Source organism: Hylobates moloch, unplaced genomic scaffold (genome assembly GCF_009828535.3).
Source record: "Hylobates moloch isolate HMO894 unplaced genomic scaffold, HMol_V3 SCAFFOLD_4, whole genome shotgun sequence".
Taxonomy (NCBI): domain Eukaryota; kingdom Metazoa; phylum Chordata; class Mammalia; order Primates; family Hylobatidae; genus Hylobates; species Hylobates moloch.
This window is the reverse complement of record NW_026652279.1, coordinates 25,743,311-25,762,635: the sequence shown is the minus strand read 5'-3', so window position 1 is coordinate 25,762,635 and position 19,325 is coordinate 25,743,311. Positions and strand designations below refer to the sequence as shown.

Sequence of the window (19,325 nt, the reverse complement as noted above, 5' to 3'; positions counted from 1 at the left end):
CCCAGTGGGCTGGAACTAGACCTCTTGTTCCAGAGGCCTCTGGGACCTCTGTCCTGCTCTAGCACCACAGTTGTGGGACCTGGGATTACTGGAGTAATCTCTCTGAGCCTCATGTGCCTCATGTCAAGTGGGGTCAGAAGTGCTGCCTTCCACACCCCCAGGTGGGAGTACGGGATGAGGCAACAGGTGTGGGAAGGTGTTTAATGAACCATCCAGTGCTTCAGGGGCCAGTTCTTATATTATGCTTTCCTCATTGGCATCTCAGGGCAACCTGTATCTATGTCACACCTGACAGGCTAGGATGAGGTTTTGAAAACAGATATGTAGTGAATGATTTTTTCATGGTTTTGCCTCATGAAAAGTACAGATACTACTCCACTGACAGTGGGGTTATGTTCCAATACACCCATCATAAGTTGAAAATATCAGAAGTCAAGAAGGCATTTAATACACCAGGCAGTGGTGGAGTGGGAGCTGTGGTTCACTGCTGCTGCCTGGCATCATGAGAGTGTATCATATTGTCTATTGCTAGCCTAGGAAAAGACCCAAATTCAAAATTTGATGTTTGGTTTATAATGAATGCGTATGGCTTTTGCACCATCATAAAGTAGAAAAATCCATAAGTCCAAATATCCTAAGTTGGGGACTGTCTGTACTTGGAAAGAACATGAACTTTGGAGTCAGATGAGTCTAGGTTTGAATCCAGCCCCAGCCACCACTTGCTGGTTGTATGATCTTGGGCAAGTCACGACCTTTCTGAGCCTCAGTTTCCTCATTGGTAGAATGAGGGAAGGCGTTAGTGTACCAGTTTGGGTCACCCATGAAGCAGACACCAAGATGGCATTAGATGTGCAAGGGGTTTCTTGAAGATACCTGTGAAGAGAAAAGAGGAGGGAATGTCTTCAGACTGCAATGCAGGTCTGACATTTGTGAAGGGAGAGAGGGAAGGAAGGAGACTAAGTAGGAGGAGTCTCAGACTCCATGTGGCTCCAAGAAAGTCTTGGTCAGCTCTGCCGAGAATCCCAGAGCAAAGATTGTCCACTGGAGGAAGCTGCATAACAAATGACCCCACATCTCGGTGCCTTAAAACAACAATGTTATTGTATCTCATGATTTTGTGGATCAGGAATTAGGGTAGGGCTCAGGCAGGAGATTCTTCTGCTCCACGTGGTGTTGATTAGGGTCATCCAGTGGCATTCAGCAGGTGGCTGATATGGCTTGGAGGGTCCAGCATGGCTTTGCTGGTTTGGCGGGGATAGCTGGAAGGCTGGACTCAACTGGACCTCCTTTCATGTAGTCTTAGGGTCTCCTCATGGTCCCTCCAGCATAATAGCCTGACTTAAAGCTCAGGGTTCCAAGACAAATGCTCCATGAGGCAGAAGAAGCTGCAGTCTTTTAATGCTTCTACTATATTCTCTTGGTTGAGGCAGTCACATATCTTCCCAGGTTCCATGGAAGGGAAGCATCAGAGAATATGTGGCAATCTGTAATTCACCACAGTGAACTCCAAAGTTCATGTTCTTTCCAAGTACAGACAGTCCCCAACTTAGGATGTTTGGACTTATTAATTTTTCTACTTTATGATGGTGCAAAAGCCATATGCATTCACCACAGTGAATTACAGATTCATGAATGCAATAATGCATATTCATAGAGTAGGTACCCAGCAAATAGGAGCTGGCATTCTTGATATTTCTTATCACTATTATTACTGCTGCTACTATCACCTGCCCTGCAGATGTATTCTGTGTCCCAAGGATGCCAGAGTGAGGCTGGCTTAAATTGTGAGGCTTTTTATAATGCACCCGCCCTCATTTCTCAACTTCCTGTGAAGCCCTCATCAGCCCTCCCCTCCCTGCCCAAGGCTTAGGAATGCTTGTCTTTCTGCAGGTCTGGAGGACCTCAGTTTTGAGGCCGAGAGTCCTCTGGCGCCCCCCACAGAGCTCCTGGAGAGACTGCCCAGCTATGACTGGCTTTTTCAAGGGGGCAGTAAGTCCAGGGGGGCTTGGGTCTTTGGGCTTCTACCTAGGGTTCATGCTGGTTGGGGGGATGTCTCTGGAAAAAGGTGGTGCTGAGACAGCTCCCCTTTCCCTGGGGGGACCCTGGGAAGCCCCTCATCATGGATAGGTGGAAAGAGGACGCAATGGGGCATAGGCCTTCTGTCTATGAACAGTCCATGACCACAACAGGTCCCTCTAAGACCTAGATGGTGCTAGTCTTGGAGTCCCCATTCTTTTTGCATTAGATGCATTAAATGCATCACTTTTTCTTCATCTGTTCTTGCTCACATTCAATCAGTCTTTCCTTCTTCCACCACACAAATATTTGTTCCTTTGGCCTGGGCTGTCCAGCCCCTGACTCTTCCCTTCTCCAGGAGGACAGATATTCTTCCCGCCTTTGGAGGCCCCGGGGAGGCCCCAGGAGCAAAGGTCTTGGCCCTCGTTCCTGCAACACAGGTGAGTTTCAGGTTGTGCTATGTGACTGTGTGCATTTCCTATGTCACTATTGCCCCACAGGAGCCCTCCTTGAGGATCTCAGCCCTGGCAGTGCATCAGGATCCCTGGAGGGGGCCCTCTGCACCCCAAACCTACTGCACCAGATCCTCCAGGGATGGGGCTTGGGGATTTACATTTTACCAAGCTCTTCAGGTGGTTTGGCAACAAAGCCAGGGTTGAAAACCGTAGTCTAGATCAGGGTTGCAAACTTCTGTCTGTGGGCCAAATCCAGTCCACTGCACATTTCTGGAGTAAAGTTTTATTGGAAAACAGTTACACTCAATTGGCTGTGTATCGTCTGTGGCAGCTTTTACTCCAGAGCTGAGTAATTGGGACAGAGACTATGTGGGTCACGAAACCTCAAATATCACTGTGTGGCCCTTTGCAGGAGTTTGCTGACCCTGGTCTAGATCCGTGGAAAGGCCGATATCCACCTTGTTTTGAGACGACTCAGGGCTGAGCTCAGGGTTTCCAGCCAGCTTTGTGCAGAGAGAAGGTGGAGCTGCCCCCCATTTCAATCCAGCCTCTCACCTGGGCAGCATGAGAGGCGTCTCCCGGGGGCTTCTGACCCTGCTGCTGCCAGAAGCAACCCCTTTCTCCTCCATGGACACCCACTTTCCATGCTTAGGAAGACCCCTGCTTCCTCCATGGAGTCACCTCTGGCCTCTCCAGCCCACAGTGTCTCTTGTGCTTCCATCCATGGATCTGAAGACAGACGGGCCCCTCCGTGTGCCGGGGCTGGTGGATGCTGGAGACGCAAGTGTGCAGGATTGTGGATTAATGGCTCTCAGGGCTGCCATGGAGAAATGCATGAAGATGCAAGGGGAGGAAGGAGGATTCTTTCCTCTTGGAGGTGTTGGGGCCAGAAAGACTTCAGTAAGGGAGTGGCATGGCCTCAGGGAAAGGACTTCCAGGAGGAGGGGGAGGCATGCAGAAAGAGGGCCGAGGTTAGGGCCCCTGTCTGTCGTCCCACCCACGGTCCTCAGGGTGAGTCTCCATGGGCGCTGCCATCAGCCCTGGCCAGTGCCTGGCTGGGGTCTTCCCATCATGTTGCTAACAGCTCCTCTGGCCAAGGTCAAGGTACCCAAGGGCAGGAGCCTTGTTTAGCCTGTCTCTGCCTCCTTTTAACTGGGTGACATCCTCTCTGGACCTCTGTTTTTCTTATCTATAAAATGGTGCAATTCCTCTCTAAGGTTTTGTTTCTTCAGTTGCAGGATTCTATCAGCTCTTCTCCTAAGCTCCACATTTCAACTAAAGTGTTTTTGGCTGTTCTCTAGGAAAACCTGCCCCGTTCTCACCCTGGGCACCTGTTCACATGGTCCCCTTTGCGGGAGATGCCCTCCCCAGTTGGACTTCTGAGGGCTTTACCACTACTGTGGCCTCAGTTTCTCACCTGCTCATTGAGGAGGCTGGCTGGCCTGCATGAGTCCACAGGCCCTTCCCAGAAGCCCCTGCCTCTCTGTTCGGTCCCCTGCAGAGTCCCTGTGATGACGGAGGAGGTGGCGCGGGAAGCCCTCCTCAGCTTTGTGAACTCTAAATGCTGCTACAGCAGCACAGTGGCTGGAGACCTCGTCATCCGGGAGCTGAAGCAGCAGACCCTCTGCAGGGTAAGAGGCCAGGGCCAGTGGGGGGCCTTGGCCAAGGGGCTGGGCGTGTGGGGGCTTTGGGACAGTAGAGGCCTGTTTGTGTGATGTAGCCAGGGGAAAGGAGTCCTGGGGACAGTGTGTTTGAGTGTGAGCGGTGGTGATGTTGAATCCCATCTGCAACTTGACTTGTCTGTGGCTGTGAGTAATAATAAAAAGAAGAAGTGTCAGGCCGGGTGCGGTGGCTCACGCCTGTAATCCCAGCACTTTGGGAGGCCGAGGGGGGTGGATCACCTGAGGTCAGGAGCTCGAGACCAGCCTGACTAACATGGTGAAACCCCATCTCTACTAAAAATACAAAAATTAGCCCAGCGTGGTGATGGGTGCCTGTAGTTCCAGCTACTCGGGAGGCTGAGGTAGGAGAATTGCTTGAAACTGGGAGGCGGAGGTTGTGGTGAGCCGAGATGGTGCCGTTGCACTCCAGCCTGGGCAACAAGAATGAAACTCCAACTCAGAAAGGAAAAAAAAAAGATAGGTGTCAGCAAACACCACTGACAAGCTCGAACATGCCAGGCATCATGGAACGCATGCTACACACACGCCTTGTCAAATCCTCATGGCTGCTCTATACAGTAGCATCACTGTCACTGGTTTACAGATGAGAAATTGGAAATTTAAAGAGGCAAAGTGATTTTCCCAAGAAGATGCAGCTAGAGGTGACAGAGGTGAGATTCAAACTCAGATTTGGTAGCCTCAAAGCCTATGTCCTCACTCCATACTTCCACAAGGCATGGGCTGAGAAAGGTTCATCTACTTGCCACTAGACTTCAGCTCCCTCTGCCTCCCCAAAATCATGACTGTGCCAAGAAGTTATTTATTCATTACTGCAGGGAAGTCCTACCTCTGGCAGGCACTTTTGTCTCCTGTATTGACAGAGCAGAGGGGCAGCTTTTACGTTCACATTTCCTAGTGTTGCTGATCCAGTCATCCTCTGAGGAGCACATAATCGCACAGAAATTAGACGAGCCTTGCAGACAGTGGTTAGAGCAGGAATCTGGAAGAAGAGGCCACTGTGTGGCTGTGTGACCTTGGGCAAGTCAGCTGACCTCTCTGAGCCTCCATTTCCTCACATGGAAAAGGAGAGGGCAAGTGATGTCCAAGACCTCTTCCCATTCTGTCACTCTATGGATGAATATCAAGAAGGAAGATCTTGATATCAGGCAGATAAATTCCTCCATAAGGGAAATCTCAAAGCCATAGATTCCAGGGACCTCCATCTATCAAAGACAGCCACTGCTTTGAAGCTTGTCTCATAGAATCTTTGCATAAATTCATGGGGAACTGAATTAGCTCTAGTTTGAGCCTGTCAGGGGAGATTTCCTGGGGCTGGCTGACTTCCCGCAGACATGGGGGCACGTGTAACAGAAATCGCTGTTGTCAGCCAGTTCCAGCAGCCGAGGGTGTTGTGCGTGGACCTCTCAGTTTCCCCACTGAGCCCTGGCAGGGGAAGAGCTTCATCTTTTTGCATAATGCTCTGTCTTCATAAGGGGCACGAGTGTGAACATGCTGTTTTTTTCCTTTTAGTATCGTCTGGAGACCTTTAGTGAATCCAGGATAAGCGAGTGGACATTTCAACCCTTTACTAGTAAGTGAATTGCCTGAAATTAGTTTAACTGGGGGCAAATAAGTCAGAGAGCTGGTGGAAAATATCAGGACTTGGCTCAGGCACTCTTCTTAAATAAGATGGTCTCTTGCTTGGAGCCTTGGCTTCCTTATCACCTGCAAAATGAGAGGGTGGACTTTCATCTCAGAGACTTTCCAGTGCTTATCTTAGAAAATGCTTCCTGCCCAGGAAGCAGGAGGTCCTGAAAGAGCCAAGCATTTGCTTTTCCTACAGTCTGGTGCTGCCACATGGGGCCAGGTAGTAAAGCAGCACGTGTGTCTAAGCATTCACCTACCCCCTCATGCCACCCTTAATTCCTCCTAAGCCTCTAGGCCCCTGTGCTCCCCATTTCCCTTGCCATCCCACCTTATGCTGAGCCCCCACTGGAGGCCTAAGTTTCTCTCTTTGGGAAGATCTATGTCCTACTTGTTTTCTCTAACAGATGACTCAGGTCCATTCTTCAAGACTGAGCTCATGTGTCACTTCTTTTAAGAAGCATTTCAGGATTTCTCCTCCTGCTGCTCTCCTCCCAGCAGGATGGGCCAGTCTTCTGAGTTTTCAGAGCCCTTTGTGCAACTCTTGTCCAAAGCATGTATCATATCCTATCACATCTTATTGTGATGGTGTGTTGTCTGTCTCCTTGAACAGAGCAAGAGGAAGAAGAAGATGGGATGGTGAAGGGGATGGTGATGATAATGATGACAATTCTTGTTTGTCAGCCCCTCAGTATGTGCCATCCCTGGTGCTAACACTTTTATATACATTCTTCCATTTAATTTTCACTACCATCTTGTATGGTAGGTGCCATGACTATCCCCATTTTAGAGATGAGAAGATGGAAGCTCAGAGAGGGTAGGAAACTTCTCTGAAGTCAAACAGCTAGGACATAAAAGAGCCAGGAGTCAAACCCAGATCTGTCTCTCTCTAAATCTTGGTTGCTTGGTCACTGCCTCCAAGGAGGGCCTTGACTATCCATCCCTGTAGCCCCAGGATCTAGACTCATGCCTGGCGCCAACTGAAGGCTCCATGCTGTTTGCTGGATAAATGAAAGTTTATCCCTGCTGCCCTTTGTTATTCCTACAATGACTCCTTTCTGTGTCAGACCACTCTGTGGATGGGCCGCAAAGAGGCGCCTCCCCCAGGCTCTGGGACATCAAGGTTCAGGTTCCTCCGATGTTTCAGGAAGACACCAGGAAGTTCCAGGTCCCTCACTCATCACTGGTCAAGGTAACACGATTAACACAATTACTGGAATACTTGCCCTTCTCCTTGAGAGGCTTTCCAGGCACTGCATGTTTCCTCAAACTCATCCTTTGAAGGGAAACCCAAAATTCAGGCCAGTGCTTCATTTGTTGGTTATAAATAAACATAATTTAATAAAACCTAGTGTATGGAATGTAGTCCCAAATAAAATTCCAAGGAAATCTGGGAGTGTTCAGGTAGCAAACAGATCATCCGATTTACAAATCATCACCAGCTTTAGTGAGCAGTGACATTCCTGGACAGGTTGAGTGTAGTTTTCATTTTTTAAAAAAATTTATTTTAGCTTAAACAGCTGGAGTGCTGAATGAAATTGATATAAAATAAAAACTTAAAACTGTGCTGGGATTTTCCATGAGAGTCAGTAAGGAAATGGAATCTGACTTCCATCCTGCTTTATGGACATATAATCATGGCGTGAAGGGAGAGGAGCCTAGTGGATTACGAAAACATGACTGAGATAGCTCATATTGTGTTCTTTTCCGATTACTGCCTGCTTTACACTTTTGGACTGGATTTAAGGGTGCAATTTTGCTCTTTGAGTTTTTATAGAGTTCTAAGATAAAGAGGACTTTGAGAGGTCAAGAAAATGTTCTATTCCTCTCTCAAGGGGGGCAAGGCTATTTGAAATTAGTGGTTAAATACTAGTAGCTAGCTCATTGCCTTTCATAAAAATCCTGTCCATTTTTTAATGGCTTCTGTTCCCAAACACCGCATTAGCTACCTTATGGGCAAATGCCATCAGACTTTGTGGTTCAGCCTGGCAGGAAACTGTAGAGTGTGAGCTAGGATATGGGGCTCCCAGAACACGTCTCCCCTTGATGGCATCCAGATTGGACTAAGGCTCAGAGGAAATGGTGACGTGATCTCCTGATGCAGTCAAGCCTTCTGGAATCTTAGTCAAATGGGAAGGGCCATTTCTTTCCTGTGCCATCTTCCTATCCTGGTCCTGAGCTGCTGCACCTTCGGTTTAGATGGTGATGTTATGGGTGTGGGAGAAGTGGACCTTGGGAAACTAGATCCCAAGAAAGTGTTGTACTTTCAGGAATGCCACAAATGCCACGGGCGTGGGCGGTACAAGTGCAGCGGCTGCCATGGGGCAGGCACGGTGAGTCATCTGTGAACCATTGGTGAGTCAGTGAGGGTGTGGTGGCAGGGGGATCCTGGGGACAGTGGGCTGGGCTGGTGGCCTAGGGCTCCCTGCAGTAACTGTGTCATCTCAGGCAAGTCATCCTCCCTTTCTGGGCCTCCATTTTCCCGTCTATAAAATGAAAAAGTGGGGTTGTGCGGTCTCTAATGACACTTTCACTTTGACAGTTCAATTGTAATTTTTCTCATCCGTCTACCAACATATACCGAATACCTGCTTGGCTCTGACCTCTAGGTCCTGTTAGAGGACCAAGGCCTGGGGTTCTTCTTATCAGGGAGTGCCTGCCAGCCAGGGAAACCAACAAGTGACTCCATTTGTCGTACAGGGAGGTGGGTGCTGAGCAGGTGAAGTTTGGAAGGCTTGGAGAGACAAAGTAGACAGGACACTTAAGTTAGTTTCCTTCGGCTGCTGTAAGTCATGACCGCCAATGGGTGGCTTAAAACAACAGACAGTGCCAGGCGCGGTGGCTCCTGCCTGTAACCCCAGCACTTTGGGAGGCCCAGGCAGGCAGATCACGAGGTCAGGAGATCGAGACCATCCTGGCTAACACGGTGAAACCCCATCTCTACTAAAAAAAAAAATACAAAAAATTAGCTGGGTGTGGTCACGGTCGCCTGTAGTCCCAGCTACTTGGGAGGCTGAGGCAAGAGAATGGCGTGAACCTAGGAGGCGGGGCTTGCAGTGAGCCAAGATCGCCACTGCACTCCAGCCTGGGTGACAGAGCAAGACTCTGTCTCAAAAACAAACAAAAAACCAAAACAAACAAACAAAAAAAACCAGACACTTATTATCTCAAAGTTCTGGAGGCCAGAAGTCCAAAATCAAGGTGTGGGCTGGGCTGGTTCTTCCAGAGGCACTGAGAGGGAAGTCATCCCCTTCCTCTCCCCTGACTTCTGGCAGCTGCGGGCCGTCCTTGGTGTTCCTTGGCTTGTGACTGTGCTACTTCAGTCCCCACCTCCCTTGTCACCCAGCCTTCTCCCTGCATGTCTTTTTGTCTCCACATGGGCTTCTAATAAGAACACGTCATCGGTTTTAGGCCCTACCTGGTCATACAACCTCATCTTAACTAAATGCATTTGCAAAGACTGTCTCTAAATGAGCTCCCACTCTGGGATTCCAGTAAGCTCGAACTTGGAAGGGCCACTATTCAACCCAGCACAGGCCCCTCAGTGGCATTAGTCATGGCATTAGTTGTCTTTTCAGAAACCTTCAGGCCTATTTACCATCCCAGGGGGTAAAACCAAACTCCTCGTGTTCTTTGCTGTCCTGATTCGAGCCTCGTCCTTTGGCCATGCTCTGAACTGGCTACCATGAACTGTCTTCTCCATCAGCCCTTTCACCCCTTGCCTGCTGGGTTTGCATCCCGTGCTCACTCCTGCACTGCCTGTGGGTCCCAGCGCTGGTCTTCCCTGGAATGTTTCTGAAGCCCACCATGAGCCAACTGGGAGCACAGCCTAGGCCTTTTCTGGGGGCCATTTCTCAAAAGGAGCTCCCCTGTCTCCAGTGCCAGGCCCCTGACCAGCGCCTCTGTCCCAGCTTCCTCTCAACACTTGGTCGGGGTCTGGTCTCAGGGGTTGTGGGGATCAGAGAAGAGGCAGGAGAGGCTGATGTCTCAAAAGAAACAGGGATTTTAGGGAGTGGAGTCTTTGAAAGCTACAACTGGAAGGATCCAAAGATACCCCACGTCCACCCTGCACCATTTTACAGATGAAGGGCCTAAGGCCCAGGGGGAGGAAGGTCACCAGGCTGGGATTTGAACCAGGTCTTGGGATGCCATTGGCCCTGCTTCCTGGGAGGCCGGCGGGGGCTGAGGCAGTGGTGTGTCTGCAGGTGCGGTGCCCGTCCTGCTGTGGAGCCAAGCGCAAAGCCAAGCAGTCCCGGAGGTGTCAGCTGTGCGCGGGGTCCGGCAGGCGAAGGTAGGGGCGTCTCCCAGCACTGCGGTGAAGTGCTCTTGCTTTCTGGCTTTCTGGCTTTTCATTGCCTGCCCATCTGGAGGGCAAACAGGCACCTGTCTCATCACTGCTGTGTCCCCAGAGCTCTGCATATGGTAGGTGCTCTGTGGTTATTTGAAGAGTAGGTGAGCTTTTCTCAAGGCCTAGTATTTCTGGACAAGGCTGGAACTCATCATGCAATATGTGTGGAAAGGATGTGAAGAAAGAGGCACTGCAGGGAGGAAACACAGGGACGGGGTTACCAGGAAAGGAGACCTCTCCCTCCCACGGGTTGGGAAGAGAATATCAAAAACCACCTAAAGGCCAGATTTTTAACTCTCTGAGGATCAGGTCCTGGGCAAACCCCTATTTGTAACTCATTTTGGGGTCCGAATGGAGGAGGAGTCAAGGAAAGTTGGTTGATTGACTAAAAAATAAACAAAATTTCATCACTGCTCACAGCTTTGCAAACACTGGGCCATTGCATTTTGTAAATCCTATCCTTTAATATATTTATAAATTTTTAAGAGAAACAGGAAACTGTGAGGAGTAAAAATACTCAAGGTTGGGTTGGTTCATGACACTTTTGCCTCATCAAATCCCAGGCCATCCTTCTGACAAGCCAGTTAGAGAAGCTTTGGTGCACCTTCCACCGTGGTTGGTAGAGACGGTCTTTGACTGGGAAAAAGAATCTTATTTTTCTTTCATTTGCAAGTGAAAGGAATCCAATTCAAATTGGCTTTGGCAAAAAAGTAAATTTACAGGCCTAGGTAAGAATGAAGTCCAGGGGTATATTTCAGGGATGGCTTCCGGCCCAAATGGATCCAGGTGCTTAAACAACACCACCAAGAATCTGTCTCCACCTCTCACTCTGCTTTCCTTTGTGTGGGCTTCATTCTCAGGCACGGGGTTCCTTGTAGTGGCAGAGGAGATCACCAGTAGCTCCAAGCTTACTTCTCCCAGGAGAAAAGATGTCCCTTCCCCGATAGTCATGACAAACATCCTGGGACAGATCTCACTGCATTCACCTGGGTCATGTGCTCATCTTTGTATCAGCCACTGAGACCTGGGACATGGAATAAGATGATTGGCCAGTCCCAGGTCCCAAGCTGGTCACAGAAGGTGTGGGACGGGCCCTAGAGCCATGTGGGCTGGGTGGGGGAAGGGTGATCCCCATAGAGATATAAGGGCACTGCCAGCAGAAGGAGGACTAGGTGGTGGGCAGGTACAAACAATGCAGGCCCACCACAGTCTACCTCCAGGAGGAAGGGGGTGCAGGTGGGAGCCTCTGGAAGCCACCAGGATCTGCAACTGATCTGGGGGTACGGACTCTATGCCCTTCTCAGATGCAGCACCTGCTCAGGGAGAGGGAACAAGACCTGCGCCACCTGCAAGGGGGAGAAGAAGCTGTTGCACTTCATCCAGCTGGTCATCATGTGGTATGTGGCAGTGTCTCAATGCTGTGGCATGCGGGGGTGTCTGAGGGACTTAGCCCCGGACTGGTTTCTGCAGAGAAACTCTGGTTGGTTGGGGCTTTCACAGTGAAAGCACCTGCCAGGACTTAGAAGGGGGAGAATTCCCTTGGAAGAGGCAGTGTGGGGTTGCGGGATGCCAACTGGCTTTAGAACAGACAGACCTCAGTTCAAATTCTGCCATCACCACTTTCTAGTGCAGCAGCCACTCGATAACTGGGCCCTTCCCATAGGAATAGAGCCATAGCATCCTGCTATGTCCCTAAGTCAGTCAGGGCTTCCACGCATTAAAGGTTTCTCCTGTGTCAGGTACCTTGCTAAGTGCTTTGTAGGTAAAGATGAAATGAGGTAATGGAGCTGAACTGTCACTATCCTTACTAGCTTCATTTTACAGATGAGGAGACTGAGGCTCAGAGAGGCTACAGAACTGTTGCAAGGTCCCTCCAGTAGCAATTCAAGCCCTCAACCCAGGTCTGTCTGATTGCAAAGGCCGTGCTTTTAACCTGCCACACTGTGTGCTTTCATCCCTCATCCTCCTTCCCTCCAGGAAGAACAGCTTGTTTGAGTTTGTGTCTGAGCACCGGCTCAACTGCCCCAGGGAGCTCCTTGCTAAAGCCAAAGGAGAAAACCTCTTTAAGGATGAAAACTCGGTGGTAAGAGGGCATTGTAGATGGGAACAAAGGAAGCTGGGTTCCTCCTCCGGTCTCGTGGGCCTGGGGCTGCTAGCTGTGTGTGCAGGCTGCATTCCTTGGAAGGACAGGTTGGGTAGGAGCGGAGCTCCCCAGACATGGATAAGGCTGTGGGGAGCCTGGGGGCTGTCAGTTTCCTTTTGACTTTTACATACTCAGCCCTCTGTCCTTCCCCACCCATCATGCCGTTCTTCCTTCCTAATACTCTTTCTCTCTTTCCCTCCCTCCCTTCTTCCTCCCTCTTTTCCCGCCTTCCTCATCCCCTTCTTCCCTTCCTTCCTCATCCCCTCCTTCCGTCCACAAATCCTGAGACCCTCCTCCTATAACAGGCACTATTCTTGGCCCTGGGTAGACCACGGCAAATAAAACAAGGACCCTGCCCTCGTAGAGCTTACAGTCTGGTGAGGGGACTATGATGGACACTTTTATAGCAATGTCAGATGGTGAAGGGGCACTGAGAAACACTCAAGCAGGGTAAGGGGCAGGGAGGGGTGGCAGTGTCATTCCAGCTGGAGGCGGGAAAGCCTCTCTGTGGAAGTGACCTTGGGCACAGACCTGGATGCAGGGCAGTTGGGGAGTGGACCTTGTGGCGTGAGAGCAAGGGGACAGTGGGGCAGAGGCCTTGAGGACTGGCAGAGGGCAGTGAGCAGGGCAGAGCTAGGAGCTCAGAAGTGAGAGGTGCCTTTAGCCAGAGGAGAGGGTCCTGTGGGCCAGGGGTTGGCACACCCAGCCCACTGCCTGCCTTTGTCAATAAAGCTTTATTGGAGCACAGCCCCACCCATTTTCTGACAGGTTGTCTATGGCCGCTTTCCTGATGGTGGGGCAGAGCTGGATAATGACAGACTATATAGTCTGAAAACCTGAAATACTTACTATTTGGTTCTTAGCAGAAAAGGTTTTCTCACTTTGCCGTTGGCCTTGGCAGACAGATTGGCTTGAATGGGACTTCTGAGTGGGGTCCTCAGACTATGGTGGAGGGGGTGTCAGCCTCCTTTCTTTGCTCCAGTAATTTGGCTTTTTAAAGGCTCACCTCAGGCATCCCCCTACCAGAAGCCCTGCACCCTGCTCTTCCATTTGAGTTAGGGGTCTCCCCCTGGGCTCAGCTCAGACTGAGGACCATCCCTAGGCGTCACTGGCTGCTGGCGGCTCTGTGAGCTGACCCTGCCTGGTGCTGAGCTCTGACCGCTGTCTCACCCTCAGCGTCCACAGCAGCACTGGACCCAGGTGGACACTTAGGAGGAGGGTGGAGGGAGGAGCCACAGTTCCACAATGAGGGGCAGAACAGGGAACCCCAGGGGAGGGCTATGCTTGCCCTTAATATGTGGAAGGCTTTCAAGCCTGGCAGAAGGGGATTTGGGGGCTTTGGGGACCGAGGAGATGTTCCAGTGCCCGGACTTTCTGTAGGTTGAGTGCAAGCACCTGGGATTATTTGCAGTTCATTTTGTATCCACAGCTCACAGAGAGTGCCTGACCCTTAGTGGGCGGTTTGAATGTGTAAATGAGAAATGAATCCGAGTTCCTTTTCCGCTACACGTGTACAGACCCCACGAGTCCACATTGACGGGGACCACACCTGCCATGGTCACTGCCTTGTCCTGAACCTAGTGCGGTGCCCGGCACACAGGAGGCACACAGCTGGGGGATCCAGTGGGCTGCAGGTGATAGCGTTCTCTCTCTGACTGCAGGCCGCCTGTTTTCCTGTTTTTGAAATTCCTGAGACCGCAGTGTGGGTCCTTCTCTCAGCCCCCTTCTCTCTCTGGCTCTGGCTCTGGCTCTAGTCAGCCCCAGTGACTTCCAAGGCTCCAGGTGCAGCAGCCAGGCGGTCTGTGTCGCTCTCTCTTTCCCCCAGGTGTACCCCATTGTGGACTTCCCCCTGCGAGACATCTCTCTGGCCTCCCAGAGGGGCATTGCAGAGCACAGCGCTGCCTTGGCCTCCCGTGCCCGCGTTCTGCAGCAGGTGAGCCAGGGCTGAGGGGCCATCTGGCTCTGACATCTCTTCCTGGGCTGCTGAGCCCTCTTTCCTGAGAATGTCAGAGCAGAAGGATGAGGATGTGGAGGTGAGGGAGGTCCCAGGGGGAGGAGTGTGGGAAGGGCTAGGGCCTGACCTAAGGCGCCAGGGCATGGAGCAGGGCAAGTAAGAGGCAGAGGCAGGAAGGACCCTGGGTCACAGGAGAAGTTTGCATTTTTATTCCCAGAAGCGATTGCAGGGTTTCAAGCACGAATGTGGTGTCATGGGATTTTTGATTCTGACTCCCTGGTGTTCAGATAGGGGAAGAAAAAGCTGGAGATTCAACGTCACAGGCCTGGCTGGAGCTCAGCGTCTTGCCCCTGAGGCCCCTGGCACTTCCCAAGCCCCAGCCCTGTCTTCTCTCAGCCTCTGGGGTTTTGGCCGCTGTATCCTGATAGCCACAAGGTGGCGGTGGTGGCTGCTACATCCCCAGGAGGAGCCCTGAGCGGCCCCTTCTGCTGCTGCTGCTGCAGCCAGCCAGGGGGCCCTAAGGTGGGAGTTTGGCCTGGTAATGTGCTTTGCTGGAGCTGCATGAAGTGGGACTCAGCAGCTGGGACAGGAACCTTGCAGACTGGGCTGAGATCCTGCGTTTCCTGCATCCCAACATGATCCTGGGCCAGCCACTTCCCTCCTTTAAAGCCAGTCTTTCTCTCACCTGCAAAAAAAGACACTAAAGCACCTCATAGGGTTTTGCAGCAAAACCCTCTTAATGTGTTTGGCACCTGGTGCTCAAAATGTCCCTTTCTGTCCTTTGCAATGAGCATTTCCCCTTCTCTCTCTCTCTCTGCACATCTCCCTGATTTGTAGGAGAGAGAAGATGCATTTTATCTAAATGAATACGGACCATCTTGGAGCTGGAAGGGGACTGAGAAATCATGCAGTTCAGACACTGCAAACTTACATGCCTGCCAGGGCCAGGCAGTAAGGAGGGTGACAGGGCGTCATTCAAAGGGGCCTGTCAACACTCAGCTTTCTGTAGGCACAAGACCCAGTGTTTCCAGACTGTCTAAAGTGCAGATTTTTAGATGAAAACTTGTAGTTTTTCAATATTTTGGCAGGTGGGGAAACTGTGGCCCAATGAGGGGAAGTTACCTGTCCTAAGTCACACAGTATGTTGGTGGCAGGTCCAGGACTAGAACTCAGGTCTCCTGAGGCCCTGCCTCTGCCAGTACAGCCATTCCTGGAGCCAGGAAGGGTAAACCAGGGGGCAAATACACATTTTTCTTTAAAAAGGAGTATAATGGGAGTGGAGGTCACTTCTCTGAATCTTTTTTCTAATTTTGCCTTTGGTCCTAGAGCTGTAGACAAAGATTCATGCTAATATTTTAGTCAAGATGGAGAAGTTAGAGACGAAATCCAGCCATGAGGACATAGCTCGCTAAATTCCATCTCCTGGCCATGGCCGTGATTCTGAGACCTGGAATCTGCTATTGCAGGGGCTGAGCTGCACAGACAGATAAACAGCCAATTACATGATGACCACTTGATGGCAATTGATGTCTTGAGCAATTTGTGGCCTCAAACTTGGAGACTTTTTGAGCCAGAAGCAGATGGAGGCAGGGGGGTTGCGGGGGTTGGGGGGGTGCTATTGCCATGCTCTCCATTGGATCTTAATAGAAAAATCTGGAAACAAGAGTGGTCTTGACTTGAGTGTCCAGGCCTTCTGAGCACTGACATTGACTCCCATCTCCTTGTGCCCTTTAGTCCCTATTTGGGGTCCTTTGCACTGAAATTTCAAGAGGCATCTTCCAACTTTTATTTCCAAAATTGTCATTTGGATTCCAGTTTCTGGCATATGAAGAAAACTCAGTCACTGGGGTCTTATTTGGTTGTCTCAACAACTCTGTGAAATAAGAGTTTTTATTCTCATTTCACAGATGAGGAAACTGAGGTCTAGAGAACTGGAGCACAAGATCACACGGAAAGCTGTGTGGAAATTTCTTGCCCTGACTCTGATTCCCCTCTTCCTTCTGTAATGTCATGCTGCCCCCTGGCCTCTCCTCTGACAGAACAGGGGTCTGCCTCTCAAAATATACCCCCATTGTCCAGATCTCCAGGGATGGCCAGGGCAGTTTTTCTGAAATGGAGAGAGAAGTCGAAGCAGCCAGATGGCTTCAGCCTCAGCCCCCCACCCAGCCTGGTTTACCTCTTCCCTAGGGTCTTCAAGCCATCAACTATAGCAAGAGGACTTGGGGCTCTTTTCCCAGCAGGAAGAATTCCCTGCAAGTAAAGAGGGCCTGACCCCGGGCCAATCATGCCACCTCTCACTGGGTTTGGGTCCCCACATCTGAGTCTGGGACAGGGGAACAGCTTATGCAGAAGAACTTAGGGGTTCTTGCACAGAGCCTGGCCCACAGTAAGTCCAGAAGAAAGCTTGGCTTAGATGGTTAGGAGCAACATTCCTATGTCAACTATGTAGTGTAGTTGCCAATAACAAAACAGCACCAGAAGCCAATGGGGATGGGAGCCTAATGTTTGCTCCCAAGATGGGCTGCTGTTTTCCGTTCAGGGCCTCATCATTGCAGAAAGTTATTGAGTAACTGCTCAGAGAAGGGGCTGGAGAATGAGGGACTTAGCACCACCCTGTGGGAGGGAATGATGTCCCCATCCTGAAAATAGCCTGGCACAGCCAACTAAACTTTCAAATGTCTTCGGGGTCAATGTTTTACTTAAAATTTGATTCAAATGTTATAAACCACTTCCTAATACCTCTGTGGTTGTTTTAATATACACATGCTTAAACTGACTTTATCCTTCACTGTCCCCCAGCACTCCATCTAAAAATTAATGCTTCTGGAAGTTGTCCTACTTGGCTGGTGACTTTCCATACATGCTGGAACTCCCCTGGGGATGCCTGTGCCCACTTGGTGAAACCTAGAATCAAATGGTAGCTAAAGATGAGAAGTCAGTTTTGGCCAGAGCTTAGGGTGCGTGAAGGAGCACAGTAGGAGATACATCTAGAAAGGCAGATTGAAGGCAGATTGTAGCAGGGTTTAGAATGCTGTGTTAGTCTGTTCTCATGCTGCTAATAAAGACATGTCTGAGACTGGATAATGTGGAATCACAGTTCCACATGGCTGGGGAGCCCTCACAATCATGGCAGGAGGCAGAGGAAGGGCAAAGGCACATCTTACATGGCAGCAGGCAAGGCAAGAAGAGCTCATGTGCAGGAGAACTGCCTTTTATAAAACCATCAGATCTCGTGAGACTTATTCACTATCATGAGAATGGTATGGGAAAACCCCATCCCCACGATTCAATTATCTCCCACTAGGTCCTCTCATGACACATGAAGATTATTATAATTCAAGGTGAGATTTGGGTGGGGACACAGAGCCAAACCATATTGAATGCCAACTCCAGAGCAGGACCTTCATACCACACACAGTGGGGAGCTACTGAAAGTTCTTGAGCAGGTGAGTGACTTGAAGAGAACACTGACATTTTCCTTGGCTATTTGTTTCCTTAGCGCCAGACCATTGAGCTGATCCCCCTCACAGAAGTTCACTATTGGTACCAAGGAAAGACTTATGTCTACTACATCTATGGCACTGACCACCAGGTGTATGCAGTGGACTATCCTGAGCGGTATTGCTGTGGCTGTACCATCGTGTGACATAGCATAGCTGTCCCCAGAGCCTGCCATTCATGTTTGCCAAGGAGGATAACCAACACTCTCAGAGTGTGTTCACTGTTGGCTGCATTGGACAATCACATACAAACCCTGGCATGTCCTTCCAGAAAAACCAGCTTATCGTCTATCAAGCTCCAACTCCTTATGCAGCTCCTCTGGTGGAATCCATCACTCATATGTTTAACCTACAATAATTCAGCTACACATTCCTGTAGAACAAATGAGAGAAATAATTTAAATGGCAAGGTCTTTGCCTCTGGTCTCCAAGTTAACGCCCCGATGAAGCGTGTGATTTGATTTTGCTTTTTCCCTTTGTCGGTCTTGGTTCTGTTGTGCTTCTTCTAGTGGGAGCCTCTTGACAATGTGAGTGTTGCTGAAATGTTCAAGGATACACACAAATATCTGGCCTCAATGCACAATAAATAGGGCACTTAGGCATAAAGTGCAATATGTTACTGCCCATTCTGTGGATCGGGAATTCAGACACAGCCACAGTGTGGATGATTTATCTCTGCTCTGTCATGTCTGGGGCCTCACCTGGAAGATTTAAAGCCTGGAGCTGCTCAAGGGTGGGGCCTGAAATCATCTGAAAGCTGGTTCACTGAGATATTTGGTGGTTGATGGTGGCTGGTGGTTGGGACCCCTTTAGGGAAGCTGTCAGGTGGAGCACATATACGTGGCCTCTCCATGCAGCAAGAGCTTCCTCACAAGATGGCAGCTCTGAGAGTGTGTGCCCCTCATGCACATCCCAAATGAAGAAATAGAGATCTGTTTCACAGCTGGAGAACAAACCTAGCTGTGTTGGATGGACTAAGAGTCTGCATGCCAATCTCTAGTGTGGTGTCTATGTAAGGAATTTAGACAGTGTTTTCGAATAGATACAGTTTTTTACATCACAGGCTGACCTTAGAGCCCGCCCACTGAATAAGATGTGAACTTGATGCTCTGTGCACCCATCACAGGCAGGAGCTCCCACCTGGTGGTGTAAGGCTGGGTGGGGGGTGGTGCCGGAGGGGATGCCCTGCAGTCCTAATGCTGAATCAGCTTTGGAGAGGTGGTGCTGGGCTAGGCAGGTCTCTGAGCATCTGGTTGTGGGTAACCAGAGACCCTCTGTCATCTCATGATGCCTGCCCCACACCCAGAAGGGGATTGCTACAGCAAGGAGTGGCCTCAGGAAGCAGCCCCTCAGAGGGCCATTGGTGCCCTCTCTTGATCCCCAAATCCCCTCACTGGGACGTGGACTTAACAGGCCTAGTTGGGGGAGGCTGGGGAGACTGAGGCCATCCCCCAGGGCATCACTGATAAATGATATGGAAATGAGCACTCTCATCCTCACCTGCTACTGCCGAACCCTGATTGTCCTGCGTCCCGTTTGCATGTGGCTGTTTCCCGCGTTTGGCTGAACCACATGAACCCCACGAACCCCACACACGGGCAGGT

At 50.4% G+C, this 19,325-nt stretch overlaps 1 protein-coding gene across 2 annotated transcripts; it reads left to right on the top strand.

Moving 5' to 3' along the window:
• The first annotated feature begins 1,890 nt into the window (after window positions 1-1,890).
• SSUH2 (ssu-2 homolog) lies at window positions 1,891-18,347 on the top strand. 2 transcript variants are annotated; one of them, XM_058438137.1, is made up of 12 exons: window positions 1,951-1,989; window positions 2,375-2,456; window positions 3,973-4,102; window positions 5,663-5,723; window positions 6,844-6,968; window positions 8,047-8,109; window positions 9,982-10,067; window positions 11,429-11,521; window positions 12,102-12,207; window positions 14,093-14,200; window positions 17,526-17,562; window positions 17,721-17,747. In XM_058438137.1, exons 3-11 carry the CDS (start codon window positions 3,983-3,985, stop codon window positions 17,535-17,537), a joined length of 774 nt encoding a protein of 257 aa, XP_058294120.1. In that variant the 5' UTR covers window positions 1,951-1,989; window positions 2,375-2,456; window positions 3,973-3,982; the 3' UTR covers window positions 17,538-17,562; window positions 17,721-17,747. The 2 variants fall into 2 exon arrangements, with proteins under 2 accessions (XP_032004992.2, XP_058294120.1); XM_032149101.2 differs by lacking the exon at window positions 17,526-17,562 and having other exon boundaries at window positions 1,891-1,989; window positions 17,721-18,347.
• The last annotated feature ends 978 nt before the right edge of the window (window positions 18,348-19,325 follow it).